This window comes from Eucyclogobius newberryi, unplaced genomic scaffold (assembly GCF_026437365.1).
Source record: "Eucyclogobius newberryi isolate DKJ021-1_F unplaced genomic scaffold, fEucNew1.0.hap1 SCAF_2, whole genome shotgun sequence".
NCBI lineage: Eukaryota > Metazoa > Chordata > Actinopteri > Gobiiformes > Gobiidae > Eucyclogobius > Eucyclogobius newberryi.
The window spans coordinates 35,891,988-35,907,986 of record NW_027315834.1 but is presented as its reverse complement, the minus strand read 5'-3'; the positions used below and the strand labels follow the sequence as shown (position 1 = coordinate 35,907,986).

General features: G+C 39.5%; 1 protein-coding gene across 1 annotated transcript in view; it reads left to right on the top strand.

The window, feature by feature from the left end:
- The window catches only part of LOC140368235 (leucine-rich repeat transmembrane neuronal protein 4), a 179,626-nt gene extending 166,715 nt beyond the window's left edge, over positions 1-12,911 (top strand). Inside the window, exon 3 of the mRNA XM_072455198.1 lies at positions 12,442-12,911. Within this exon, the coding sequence (XP_072311299.1) occupies positions 12,442-12,765 (324 nt within the window). The 3' untranslated portion in view covers positions 12,766-12,911. The remainder of the gene's footprint in view (positions 1-12,441) is intronic.
- The last annotated feature ends 3,088 nt before the right edge of the window (positions 12,912-15,999 follow it).

Sequence of the window (15,999 nt, the reverse complement as noted above, 5' to 3'; positions counted from 1 at the left end):
TCCGTTAAACTGCCTTCCCAGATGAAAAGCATTTCATCCACATGTTGCTCTGTACTGCTGTGTGGAAGGAAACGCACACATCACGTTTTATTAATGCGATTCACAATCACCGCCACAGATGGTTTTCGCATGGACAGATGTGCTCTGCGTCACGAATTTAGGCCTGACATAACTCCCCCCTCCTCACCCACACGCTGCAGCTTGGAAGTCTCTTTCTTTCTTTCTTTTTTTCTTTCCCTCCCTCCTCTTTGCTCTTGTCTGAAAACAAGCTGATGATATTTAGCTTTACGCCCCCTCAAGCAAGTCTGCCTGGCTGAGAGGCTGGCTGGTGGGCTCTGTGTCACCGCTGCCTGGCCCGCAACATCTGTGCACAGCAACATCTACCGTGCACAAGCAATGCACACACAAACAAACAAACATGCGCGCACACACAACCTCACACACACACAATATCCTATGGAGAAAAACAAGGAGAGAGAGTGCGAGACAACGAGGCTCGAGGGGACACTCCTTCACTCGACTGCAACATGTGATTGACACCCACACAGCAAACACGCAGAGGCACAAAACTAAGAGTTGTGGCCTTGCTCATTACAGTGATTACTAATTGCATGCTTAAGGTAATGGGCTGTTGCATTTAGTTGTATGAAGCAACATGAGTGTGAATCCCAATTCCCAATCTACTTAAAAGGTGAACTATGTATACTTTAGAGAGACGGCTGCTTGGTCCAGCTTATCCTAGTATGGCACCATTAATTCAAAGTGATGTGACAAAAACAAGGCTTGAGTTACAACAATTTTATGCAATAAATTCAGTGTTTAAAATATATTTTGATACTTATCTCCCACTCGAATGTGTTAATGCAGAAAGTGGGGGCAATCTAATAACGGCTTATTCAATAATGTGAAATCTGAATTTTTATTAAATCGCCTACGAGACAACACGCAGCTCTGTGCTCGGAAAACTGGATTCCTCCGAAGGGGAAAATTCTTTGTCCTGTTTTGCATTTCTTTTATTTTTTCACCTCAAAATATATACAGTTAGTTTGTGTCCATAGCCTCGTAACCTCTTATGCTTACATCACATATCTTCGGGTTTGAACATACAAAGACCCATATACTCTAACTACTTAATTTACAACAATACAAACATAAAACATTTCTCAAAGAAATGAGAAAAGATCAAGGCAAAAGGCTGTATGTTTTAATAATGCAATGTATAGAGTACATGCAAATGTGTTTTCAAGAACGTGTACATTAAAAATGTATGAATGCTAAAAAAAGGCTGCTTTACAACCACAACATACATAACACAGATATATTGTTAGCAAATAGAGTATATGTATATGTGCAGTAAGCGTTCCCATGGGTTCCAGCATGATAACAAATTAGGACCACTACCAAAGGAATTAGCACTGCAAAACAAAACAGGCATGGAAGGGTCAAAAGTCACGCATAACATGAAAGAGTCCTGTTACTTTTCAACACTGCAAATAGAATACATTTACTGACAACACTATTTCCCACATATTTTGCTCTTTTTTAAGTATTGTAAACTGTAAAGTTGTTTTTATTTCATCTGGCTACTTTTCCAATTCAGAAAGTTTGACTTCATAAAACTAGCGACATGTTCATGGGTTTCAGGCACAAGAGCTTCTGCCTGATTTGAAAGATTTGTCATGTCATGCCAAACGGAGGAGTGTTGTCATAGCAACAGCGCACTTCGAATCAAAAATACTGTATCTTTTGAATGGGGAAAGGGCTTCGCAACATCTAGAAAGGAATAATTTGCCCGAAACCCATGAATAGAGGACTGTCCCGCCATCGGCTCCTCCAACCACCACCAATTACTCCCACCACATTCATACCAGGACGTGGTGAGTTAAGTGCCTTGCCTAAGGACACAACAGCATGCAGTAAAGTAAATCCACTGCTGCCCCACTGTGACACCTGCTATTCTAATCGATCTCCCTTCCCAATAATAACCAGGCCCTCTTCTTAGTTCATGAGATCACACAACATCCTACATCGTGACCCTATAATATTAGCTATTGTGACATCGCTAGTATATTGATCTATTTACTAGCTGATTCTGGAAGTGAAGTTATCAACCTGTTGAACATTTCAGTCTGGTCTCCCCCCCTGCTCTTGCTCAGTGAGTGTTTGTCATGGCAGCGGCTCACTTCTGAACCGTAATGCTCCGTAAGCCCGGGGAGGCATTAGCGTTGTCTGCCGGTGGCAAAGTGACTGCACGGCTCCTGAGCTGCTTGTAAAGCGTGAATTAGAAAAACACAAGTTCTAAGGGCCACCAGGAAGCTGTAAAAAATGAATTTCCACATTATAAGACTCTTTTGAGAAAACATTGAAGGTGGTATGAATAATGGTTGCTGAAAGAGGCTGAAAGAAAATGGAAAAAGAATGTAATTGATTTGGTAAATACATATAACTATAGTGCAATAGTTTTCCAGGCACTGCCATTCACAGCCTTATGAATACCAATTATAGGGAGTAACATGCTTTGCTCAAGGACACAATTGTAGCAGATTGTCTTTGTTGTGTGAAGTGTAGGATAACATTGGAATTGGATGCAGCAAAATAGAAAAACAATATTTCAGAAAGACACATATTTACATTTATCGTCGGGATTTTGTGTCTAAGCGTTGACAATTTCACACCCATTTTACGCTAGCCTTTCCTGTCAGTTTAAGCTTCAGGGATACATATTTATAATGCCATTTTACATGTAGTTATCTCTGGCAATGTGCATACGGGAACATTTCACCCAACTTTCAATGTATAACCTTTACGGAGCAGTCAGTGTGACCTTTCTCCAGATCTTGAGCTACTGTATATTCATGGTCCTAGCGAGGGTCTCATTTATAAAGTTTGGGATTTATAAAAGACAACTTGATGTGGGATGGTGCGGCTGTGTCCACAAACTCTGCACCTGGGTTTGGAGTCTTTAGAGACGAGGCAGAAAGTGATCTGCACAGATAAATGCAGGTAAATATAGGCTAAAAGTCATGCAATTGAGCACCACCTTACTCTTTTGTTCAAATGTTTAATGACATTTAATGAGGATTTAGTTAGAAAGTTAGAGTTTTCACAAAAGATGACTTGAGATTTCTGCTCCAGGTGTGATCCGAGAGGAGGAAATGACCTGCTGCAGTGCATATGGAGGGTTTTATGAATCTGAATATTTTACTATATACGTGAAATTTGGGTTTTATCCCCACATACTTTTTAGTCAGATTTCCACATACTGTTTTATAAATGAGACCCCAGGACGATTAGCATTGGTGCATGTTTTAGATTGATGAGGAAAACTAGAAAATGTAGCAAAAACCAACCAAGATATATAGTCAGAGATACAGAGAGTGTTAAACATATTATTTCCATTTTATGTGTAAATAATGCTGAAATTGAATCGGAAATGGCATACTGCAATTACTGAAAACACTTTCTCGAGTCGAGTACTCACTAGAAGCCTGTTATTACAGCCCCATTCCCTTTGAGTTGAAAGGAGAAAGCGAAGATGATATAAATGTGAGAAATGCAACTCTTGGAAAAATTACAAGGTGCATGTATTTTTGCACCAAAGTGCAATCATACACGCAACAGAAGGATATGTACAATCATTATCTTGAGAGTACTGAGTTTAAAGGAGAAACATTGAAAGAACAAATTATTTAAGACATACTTTTTATATTTTTAAACAAGTTCAAGTTGTAAAGGAACTGCTTCCTTGTCATTACAAAACAAAACACATGGTAAAAGATTGTGAATCTGATTTTATGCTGTATTGATGAACATTGTTGAATCTGTACTAAGAAAAGAGGAACTGTTTTTGGTTGTAGGAACTAGGATTGCCATAACAAGAACATTGTAAATTATTTTTACATACTGTATTGGACCTTCAAGTTGTATAGTTTAAATGATACCAAAACAAACCTTAAACAGCTATCATAAATGAATAAATTATCCACGTTTATAAAAAAATCCTGTATATAATTTTTTGCCCCCGAATGGGATGGAGTGCAGCAGCCAACGCCGTCAGAACTTCACTCCATAGAGTGTCTGCAGCTGGACTCTCGCTATGCTGTGGCCATCACCATAGTAACGGTAAATAAAGGCTGTTAGGACAGACTCAAGCTTAAACCAAAACTCAGTTAACTGATCCCTCGGACAGCAAAAAAGTTCTTATATTTACCAATTGTCTATTGCAGTTTGTGGGACTAGGTTTAAGCAAATTTAACAAAAAGCAGTGGTTACACAATTTTCTTGACTCTACAGTGTTTAATCTTTACAAATGTATGCATGGAAGAAATGCTTTCATTTTTATGGAGATTGCTTAGTTAGAAGTACAGACAGAAATCAGCCTGGCCATTTTCAACCAAAAGTAAGTCATTTCACATCAATGCTGCAATTTAAAGTGTCCAAAATATAAAATCTTGACTCTACTACGATATAACAGACAAAACATAACACTGTATGTCTTCTGTAGATTTATTAAATCACTTGATTGACAAATTGAAAACATCAGCTTTTTGAAAGATTTCCAAACTTGAAGGTCAACAGACAAAAGCACTGACACAACATTTTGATTGTCACATAAACTCCATCAACCGTGACTGGGCCTACCTTGAACTGGGAATTCCTTGATGCATTTTTCCCCTTCCCCAGACAGATGTTAGCATTTACATATTTGGCTGTCTTCACCGTCAACTGTCTTCTCGCCGTGAAGAATTCATAATTTCCAAACGCTGCGACGAGGCTGACAGCATTCCTAATGAGAGGCGCTGTACCTCGTAACTCTGTGGACACAAGCCGAATGTCAATGTAACAGACCTTTTGTTCTGTCATGCTTCTGGCACTGAGGATTTGACTTTGTTAGACCAATCAATCCATGCGATGTTTATGCATTTGCTGCGATCAAATGCTCTTTTGTGGGGTGGAAGTATTGATTTGAGTGGATAGTTTGTTCTCAGGTATCACTTTTTGGCAATATTGATCGTGGTACTTTGTCAAGGGAAAAACAAGAAAAGTAAAGGAGCATATAGAGGTTAATGTTGTGTTTTAAGTTTGTGGATACAGACAATAGCAGAAAAATCAAGATATCAACACATGTAATATCATTTAATGGATTTGATTGATATTGCATATTACATAAGAAAAACAAATCAGTTAAAATATAAAACTTACAGTAAAGATGCATTACTTTCCCTGTGATGTTCCCCAGTAATACATTAAATATCATCTATCTCCATTGAGACAGCGGATTGAATAAAATCACGATACCACCAATAGTTACCACATAGTTGCCTCTGTTCTTCTTATTAATTATATGATTAATTATTGGATTTCTCTATGGAAAATAGATGAATAATACAAGTTTTGATCCAAACGAAACCCAAATTTGTCGCCGCAGTATTATTTTTTTTCCTTCTTAAGACAAGATGACCAATGAAAGTGTGTGAAAGTGTGTAACGCCTGCTAAAAGAAGAGGAACGGATGATAAGATGAGGGAGAGGCCGATGAAAGGAGCGAGAAAGAGAGATAATGTGGGTAAGCGACCGGGGCTTAAGCACTTCTGATAATGGCGACACCTGCAAGTGCAACACTAAAGCATGTGAACACGACGCCCAATCAGGGGCACTTATTCTGCCAATACAACAACGTGAGAGGATCTTTGTGTGGCCGGGCCTCGGTCGGGTCAAATGAATGCACAAATATCAGTCTTTAAACATTCATATCCAGATGTCAGAGTTATTCCATAGATAATTTAAGCGAATCCACTGAACCGGCGGGGAGTTAATGTGGGTTAATTAATTCTGGCCTGGGTGAACGGAGAGGGGCCGGGTGAGTGAGGGGGCAGAGGAGGCGGGGTGGAAGGTTTTCAACTGAATAGCCTCAGAAGAGTAATCCGCTGAGTGCCTATAATGTAATGAGTCAGGCCGGGTTAATGGATGAAATGAAGGTGCGGTTTGTAGATATAGGTGATTAAAGACACCTCAAGATGGCAGGTCATGTGCTTTTCCTCCAACTCAGGGTTTTTCTACAGGTTTCAACAATCCAAGTGTGACAACATTTCTCTGAAAATCATCAAATGTCAAATAATGTAATATAAAGTCATGAAAAATACAAATGTGGTCAATTAATGGGAATAAAAATATAGTACAGTATTTGAATTTGAATTGTTTTTATCGCACATATGATAAAAAATACAGATTTAAAAAAGCCACTGCTACTAGTTAAATCATCAATGTGCATAAATGCTCCATTGGGTTGTATGACAAAAATATGCACTAACATTGTATGACAACTCATTTAATTTATTTATTTTGAGTTTTGAAGTTTAATTCATTATTTTTTCTTCTGGAGTCCTTGGCATTCTAACTGACCAATTGCTGAGGTTTCTGGGACAGTTCTCAGCTCGACTAGGGCCTAATAATAATACGTTGTTTTGTTCAACTTGATTGGGACATGGCACCTTTTCCAATTCATCATGTGTGTATAGTTTATGAGCATTTCCTTTCATGGTTCGTAATGCAATTTACATCATATTGCATGAAATAAAATGTGTAGTTTACTAACCTGCCTCATGTCCTCCATTGTAAAGAGTAACTTACAGTCCATAGCTTTTTTTCCACTCCAAAACATGACACTTTGCCAAATTGCACTTTGTTGTTGAAGCATGCAATAGCTCTATCCGCTCTCCAGGCAACAAAAAGCACCATTTTGATCTATAACACAACTGCTGTTAATGCAGTGCGAGCGACTTTGTCTTGGCAGGGTAATTACCCTGCCAAGCTACATTAGCATGGCCCGAGCTTCTCTTTTTCCTTTTTATAACATGCTCGCTCCCACATCATCCAAAAACATATGCTTCTGCTGTTGCATATTTCTGCGAATCACTAATACACTCACACCTTTTTAAAATCACATTGAACATCCCTTAACTGACAAATTCCTCTATGAAACTTAGAGGACATACTGTATTACGCTTTATTCTGTCTGGGGAGCGAGTGTTTAATGCAATGTAAAGCTCTTTCAGTAGCTTGAAAGGATCTATATAAATTCATTGTTGTTTTATTTTATTTCTTTATTGCAGCAACGTACTGCTGCTGACAGGTCGCATTGAAGGATGGGTAAAATACAGAGGGGAAAAAACAGGACAAGTACCTTCACCAAAGAATTGCGTCTTGAGAAGCTAAAAACACAAAGAAGCCGTGGGTTCAATTACAAATGTAAAGATCTCTAAGACACAAGGCGGTTTCGTGGGTACCTGCTGTGTGTTTGAACCTGGTTTATTCTAGGTTTAGCCCCAGTTTAGTCTAGATGTGCTGTGTGTGTATTGCACTGCATTTGTGTTTGCATTAAGGCACCAGTTTAACTTTTGATCAAATCTGGAGAGTTGTTTATTATTTTTTATGTCTGGCAGAAAACTCAAAAGGTTTTTTGTTAAAAGCTGAAAGTAACAGCATAGAAATAGCTATAATTTCACCGGATACTTTATATACATGTATCCCTATTCACATTCTCCAAACCACATGATGAAAAAAATAGACACGTAATGTATCGGCATGGTAACCTCGTGGTTAGCACTTCAGACTAAGTTCTGGGTTTGGTCTGTGTGTCGTTTGCATGTTCTCACCATGTCTGCATAGGGTACTCCAGTTTCTCCTACAACTAAAAAACATTGATCCCCTTTGAAAATAATATTCCAAATCTCATTAGAAATATCTTGATTAAATAAAGAATACATACATTTAATTAAAGGAGAGAGAAAGATGATGCTAGCGTACATTATTTGTGGATATTCCCCGTATGGGTTGGTCATGCTGTAAGGGAAATTCTTGTCAGTGGGTATTTTTTTCTTGTATTCACACATGTTTTCAGTGTCAGTGACCGTCACTGTGATCACCTCTCATACCACCAATCACATAGAAGATTTTCTTATTTTTTTACAAAACTATATTCCAAAGTCATTATTTAACCATTACCTTTACATACAAGAACAACATATATAATTCACTCATTCTGCATTTTCCTAATGTTGGTAAACATGGCCCCCAAGAAGAACCTTGCACAATATCCCCAAACAGCTATAAACTGATTCAGCCATTCACCTCAGCTTGCTGTGAGGTGCTAACTGCGCCGCACAGGGATGCCCCCCCGCTCAGCTTCAGTACTGTATTATTCATATCCTCCGTGTTGGTGTCATTGTGGCTGTTGTGAACTCGTTGACGCCCGAGTGCAGAGATCTGAAGACGTGCCTCTGAGCCAGGCAGGCCTCTTTAATCCAGGTCAGCGTGCTCCGGATCCCCTCTTGCGTTTCAAAAATCTGTTTTAATTGGGACTACTTTTTTTCCAAGCCATTTATGACACGTGCGATTTAAAGTTGGGTGGAGTGCCGCGAGAGTCTCATCTGTTTGTGTGGCGTGTATTAGTGTTTCTAAAAGGAGCGCAGGGGCCTTGGTGGAACAGATGTGAGGAGGGCCCCTGGCTGTGACATGTGATGTGAAAGTGCACGATTTGCTCACGCTCTGGAATTGGAAAAAGGAGTTCTTTGGTTTGAGAATGTTGTATGAATGTATTTAAGTAGTTTGCAATGATCAAAATGGGCTATTTCTGAGGTCAGAGACAGATTTACTTCCATATATATTCCAAATATCCATAATCTGATCCATTCAAAGGTCTTCTTCAGGTTTTTTTTTCAAGGTCTTTACAGAAAATCTGCAGCTACACACTATACATTGAACTAATTGCATCAATTATTAAAAAGCGGACTTAATTTTCTTATTTATGAATAATGATTGCTAATGTGTTCAGTCATCCAACTTGGAGAGTTGCAAAATCCATATAATTGGTGCATTCAATTCAATGTAAATGTCCCTATACATTAAAGGCATCTATCAATACTATGTTCTATTGAGGCTGAATTCATGGAATGGAAGGGGAATTGCAATATCCTTTCATCAACTTTCATATTTTCAATAGTCTACCTATTAGTTATGTTTAAGTGTTGAAAATGTACTTTTTAGTAATTTTCCAAATCATTTTCAACAGATTCATTTTAATGATATGCACCTGCACAGATTTGGCACTGAATAGATGGGACTTTGGCAGTAAGGTTTAATATCATTCAGTTTCAACAATAAAGACACTTTATATATTCACTTTTTATGTGGAATATTCAACACAAATCCAGACGCTAGTGAGACAGTGTGGGCCTTTTCACCTAATGATATCATCAGTGAGTCAGAGCTAACAACCAGAGGAAGCACAAGCAAATATTTTCTCCGTCCAATCAGTAAAAGGTCACATATTTGGTTCATATGCTTTTCTTTCACTTGAAAAACCCCACATAACGACGGAAAACAAATTTGGATAATGTGCATAGCGATGTTGCCGCAAAGTGTTGTTCAAAATGTGTTCTATTTTCATAACTGCTGATGCAATATACTGTATGGGCTTTTTAACACAGGTACTTTATGACATGATCAACCTTTGGTGCTGGTAGACACTGGTGGTCGTGATGAAGAGGGGATCGACGGGATGCTCTGCTGCGGCGGAGATTGTCAGGATTGTTATGGCATAAACACAAATTTGTAGATTGATGAAGGGGAGGAAGAGAAAGACTGCATTCAAAAGTAACAGCTTAAGAAAGTTTCCGAGGCTTTGACCGGCACGTGGCACATACAGTCTTTCTGGTTGATTTTACATTACAGCATATTCTCTATATCCTTATTGTATTTGTGTCATTCACCCCCACAGGCCTTTTCCATTAAAAAGATCATCCTGCCAAAATCATGTTCCATACCCTCAAGCGAACTCAGGACTGTGATGTGTTACCATGGGAACTATTGCTGGCTAGCCAACTGCCATCTCGAAAAAGAGGAGAGGAAAAAACATTTCATAATTTGTGGTATGCTGATGTTACTGTGGAGAACGGAGAGCAGAACTGGTGGAATTATACACTCGGGGGAAGATAAGATGGATGATTGTTTTGTGCTCTCAAAACAAAACAGTTCTAAGACAAAATTGTTTATCGTTTCTGAACATCTGACTGTGGTTGAACTGGTATGACTTCTTGCAGAAAAATCTGTCTGCCCTTTAGCATGCACACATTATTATTCGGAAAATGGGTTTCACATCAAATTCCCTGCCAGTTAGAATAACCCATGAAGTATTACTCTAAAACTATGCTAAACGTACTGTTGTTTAGAATCTCGTGTTTTTTTAAAGGCCTGGGGTAAGAGTGTTTCAAATCTTCCTTGCATTTCATGGACAAGAAACTTCTCCCAAATTGCAAACTGATGTGATAGTATATGGGACCAGTTGAGATCGAACAAATGATCTAGTAGCCACAGATGCAGTTTGAAGTCTGTTGACGCAGATGTTGTGGCGCAGACATGTTGGACCCTTCCTCAAACAAATGGGTACATGGTAACGGGTTGGCGCCGATGACTTCTGTTAGGATTTGTGTAGAGAACAAGTCGAAAGCTGTTGTGGTCAGAGTGGAGAAGCAAAGCGAAGAGCAACTAATTATCTACAGCAAGTACAGATGTGACTCCAAATTATATGGCAAGTGGATAAGGCAGTAGTAATTAAATGAATTAAAACAGAGCATTATAAAGCTTCTGGCCTCTGCTGGTCAGCGGTGTAGTGGCTTAAGGCATTGCACTATGTGGTTGCTACTACCTCTCCGTTGTGGGTTTTCCTCCAGGTTTCCATTAGCCACATGTCTCTACCTTCTGTCCCCAGTTCATGCTGCAACTGTCCGATTTAATAAAGCCTTTGAGCCAGAAAACCTTTTAAAAAGTATTAGAAACAAACAAAATGTCCAGACCTTAACCTTAATAAGCACATTAACTCATCCTAGTCGGTGCAATCAATTATTTGTCCAGGAGTGATGTCTTTTAAAAGGTTTTGACCGTATACTCATCAAAAATCAAACTCATACTACAAACCGAATTTGACATTGTTTTTGTTGTTTGTTTTGTATTTATTGGTTTATATGATTACTTATGTATGGACTTTTTTGACCCGCGGACCTGCATTTTGTATTGGATTATGTGCAGGCGCCTAAAGCACTGAACTTTCATGCAGCACTTTGTTTATTCGTGTAATACAACTTTTGAGATAACGTATCCATAATGAGTCACAGTAAACAATACAGAAATACATCATGTCATTTATTTAGTTTTAATAGCAACATATAAAATGTCAACTGAAAGCCAACAAATACACGTTGTGGTACCGTAAGCAGGATTAACACACACAGTAAACAGAAATGACATTATACAAGATATACAGCAAATCCAGATTTTGTTTGGACAATGCAAAGTTCTTGGCACGATTCCAGTTTGAAGGAACAGATGGGAGCGCTGACACTAAAGCTAAACAAAATATTGTATTCTGTATTTAGCTCGGCACAGCCTGACTATGTTGTCAAACAATCTTTACAGCGGATTAAGTTCATTTGCGCAAATAAGATTTCAGTGTCTGATCGGAAAAGCTTCCTCATTCTGGTTCGCTCACAAATGCAGACAAGACTGCTACTGTTGTGTCTGTGAATGTTGGAATTTCATGAGAAAAACTATCAATACTTTCTTAGAAGCGCTTCAGTGCATCGCCAAAGCCCAACAAGAAAACATTCTCAAAAATCAATATTATGTAGGCCTTATTTGAGACATAGAATTTGCGCTGTTTTATGTTTCATTTTGAACCCAGATAAAACATTTTGGTCTACATGTCTCCTTTATCAAAGACTGTCTTGTATAGAAAGCATGGAACATATTATAACAGTGTTTGGTTTAAAATAAGAGCAATCATCCTACCATTTACACATAAGGGCAATTGTAGTTCAACTTCCCCTTTGCTCTTATATCTTCAAATCCTCCATTATGTGCATCAACATAGTTTTTTTTTTTTCATTTATAAATGCTGTTAAATGTTCCTTTCTGGATAGAGAACATGTTTTATCTCATAAATGGCAATGGAATGGCAACCATGTCCGCAAATATCTCTCTTCCTCTCTTAATTTCTCTTGGCTCTGTTGGACTCTAGCCTCAAACGTGGGCTGGCACGCTTTGTTTCCCTGATTGGTTGTATACTTTTCAATTTGCTTCACTTCTGGTTGCATGATTATCCATTTGTATTCTAGCCACATTTGTTCCATCCCATAAAAAAGCCAAATGCAAACTAGACTCATTCTTTGTATGGCAAGCACAACAAAGGCTTGGACTAATAGTTATCCACCTACATCGCGTCAAACATCGCTGACCACATTCAAATTAATGTGTTATTGAAACTTTGCTGAAGCTCATTGGCTAATGTGTTTCCCTCTTTTCTCTTTCCCCTTTCCCTCTCCCTTGTCCTGGCTTCACCCCACCCCTCCTTATCTCTCCACATCTTCCTCTTGCTCTCTTAAAACAGGTCCCTCACCAGATGGGCGCACTGACCTTCTACCGTTACGAGCAGCCCATTGTGGACTACTGCCAGGCTCATCAACCCCTCCGGCTCAACATGGGCTATGAAGGACCCCCTCAGGGCCTAGAGGGGCTGGAGGAGCTAGTGCCGTGCGACAGGGGCACCATACAGACTGTGGCCCTACCCGCTGTGCCCCCGGTCTCCAGCATGAATGCTCCAGTGCCCGGGGCCCGATCACCACCGCCCCCACTCAGACCCCAGGTGGAAGGACCCAGCAGCGGCCCTTACCCTCCCCCCGAACGTACTGGCACGCTCAAATTTGGACGCTAGCAATGTTTAGGCGAGGATATCTGGTGGACGTTTCCAGATAGCGTTGCGGTAAATGGGGTAGTTGATGGTGGTTCTTTTATTGAAGGGACTTGTTTTGTACTAAGAAACGTGACTTCTCAAATATAACTTGGAGACATGGACGAAATGGAACAACATTATCTTATAACTATTCAGAGGATCTTTCATGACCATTTTATGTAACCCATCTTCCTTTTTTTGTTTCATGTTTTCATGAAATAGCCCTTTATACAACCTCTTGGAGGATTATTGGCAAAAATGGCACCTGTTCAATATCCAATTATGAGAGCGCACTCTATAAGTAAAATCATTTGAAGGTGCTATAACTGCAGGTGTAGATTGAAGAGGTGGCCAGTCCAGTCACATGCTGAGATGAGATTAGTGGACGCAAGAGGCATGAGATTCTGATTACTTTCACGTTATTTTATTTAATGCGCATGTCAAACCAAAGAGTTAACTTGTGTTCTGTCATAGCATTGTTTTTCCTCTATTTCATACCACGACGTTTGGTTATTCACATTTCATGTATTTTCTTGTCCGTGTGACGCATTACCAATTTGAGGTTTAATTCCATAAAAGCAACAGCATGTTCCCTTTGTGTTTCGGTCACAACAGGTCTATGACAACAGTTATATCCAATGCTTTAAAAAGGTACATCTGATTGGAGAGTATTGTACATATTCTTCAAAGGTTCCACCTCTCCGAAGGCTGAACCACTCTCACTGCCCCCAACTGTCATTAAGAACGTTGATGAGTAATAATATGCATTATTTGAAGTGGAACAAATGGTCGATCTCATCGGATTGGAAAGGTTTGGTCTGGCCATGTGCTTTACCCCATGTCCTCGCAGTTAACAGTGCCTCGCGGGGACCATGATGAAGCGTTGACTTCTTGTTGACCTGGCCGTGAACCCAAAAGACGGACTGGGAATATAGCCCGAGATCTCTGCGCAGTCCCCAGACATGTACGCCAGTGGTAAGGGACTTTTTAATGCCCCCAGTAACCCTTTGGCTACCATTTTGTGCACCGCAACACATTTGCAGTGCATGGAGTGGATGAAGACTTCACTTGCAGCTGGAATGGCTAAAATCATCACTCACAAAATGCATAGAGGGTCATTTTCAACATGTGAGGGGGCATCGAGTGCTTGGGTCCTCATGCAACAGATAAAGCCACAGATAAAACTGAAACGGGCCAAATCTCAAGAGGATATATCGTAAATCGTAAAAAAAAAAATATATTAAAAAAAAAAATCAAAGGACAAGAAATAGTGAATTATTTTTGTTCTGTTCCAGCTCAGAAAAGACTTTCTTTTGAAGATGATGTCAAGAAATTCTATGAGACTTCTGAAAGAGACGATAGAACTTATTTATCCTGTAAATAGTGAAAATTTAAAAATGGTATCTTCTGAAACACATATTGCTTGTGCGACAGAAGATGGGAGCCTTACTCAGACTTCCGGTAGGAACCAAAAGCAAGACAACACAGAGAAAACTGATTCCTACTTGGATGCTCCTGTCATTTCAAACAATGATAAGTATTTTTCTATCTGCACCCATCACGATTCTACCATTGCGTTATGTTACTGAAGTTATTTATCAAATGCTTTTATGGAATCACACTATAATGGTTATATCCTGAGCGCTGTCATTGTGATGTGCTTCAAGACCCACTCAATGTCTGACTAGTGCTGGAAACGATGGTTGTCTGTTTTCTAACTTCACAACTTTATTGCTTTATAATACACTTGCTGCCATTTTCTGAAGATGTGTTTTTTATAATGTAACCTGTCTTTTTATTGTTTTACTGTATTTCTTTTCTTGAATGTGCCATGATTTTAAATTTTATAAACCAGTGATCGCCCTCAACGCAAGACCCCAAAAGTCTTCAAGAAGGGCTCATTCCCCCTTCATGTACAGGACAATGCCAACTAAAAGTGTGGTTGCTTATCTTTTTTGGTTGAAATTTGTATTAGCAACTGTGCCAATGTACCTGAATCAACCCATCCATACATTGTTTCGTCTTTCCCGCTTTTGCCATCTCCTCCTTGGCCTGGATTTTACGTCTGCCTATGCCCTTTTTTTTTTAATGATAGCGCTATTTCCGTCAGCATTGCGATATTTTTGGAATCGGTTAGGGAGGAGCGCTGAACCACACGGAAACAGGCAGGAGGTATTTTACGCTGTCCTAAAAAGCCCTCGCAAACAGCATTCAAGTGTCGTGGACAAGTCCTTTTGTTCGCCGGCCCTTTCCCTGCCACAGAAGAGTTACGTGGCACTAAAGCTAGGTCACTGGAGAAAGACACAGTGCTCACTACAGGGGACAGTTGCACAATGGGCTACTTCTGGTCGTGTCTGGCGGTTGTTGACTTCGGATCTTGTTGAGGATACAAAGCTAAATGCATTACAATGGCGATATACAATACATTTCTGAAGCATAACTACATTATTAGCGTAGCCGTTTACTTGAAAAGCATCCAAATATCTTGCTACAAAACAACATTAATTGGAAATGATGGCCATGACATTATTGAATACTTGGTGACTAATTGTGAAAGCTGAAGCTAACACACATACCAACGTCTTTGTTTGAAGCTATGAATTTTGAAACAAGTTGACAAAAATACCAGTTTTAATTGAAGTATGTTTTTCTTTGCCGTTCAAAACCAAATTCCTTTACACTAATGATATATTATAACAGTCTAACTTTTCGGTCTGTGGCGCCTTTGTGAAACTGACCCCTGGGGAAAGAGCTAGCTGGCACTCTATAAGCTGTAATTACTTGAGTTTTCACAGTGCTAATGAACAACTTACTCGAAAGCCATTGATCACAGCTATACCATTCCATCATTTGTTCAATTAGAAGCACTAATGAAATTGTGGTATTAGAGGAGTAATATATAGATTAATCCTGACTACCTCCTTGATAACATCAAATCTCCTCAGTCCCATCCTGCTGCCAGACATTATTTAGTCTTTTGTCCATTCTGTTGTCATCAGAGAGAGGAGCAGGCTCGCGGTTTGCATGCTAATGATGGATGTTTGAGCTACACTCCACGACCGTCTGTGCGCCCTCCCCATGCCAACAGACAGCCTGCATCTTCTGCTTTGTTGGTTCGGACCCATCTCAAATCCAAATGCTCGTTTAGTTGGGATAAATGAAGATCTCATAAGATTATACCCTGACAGAAGTGTGTTCAATGTATAGGGAATCAGG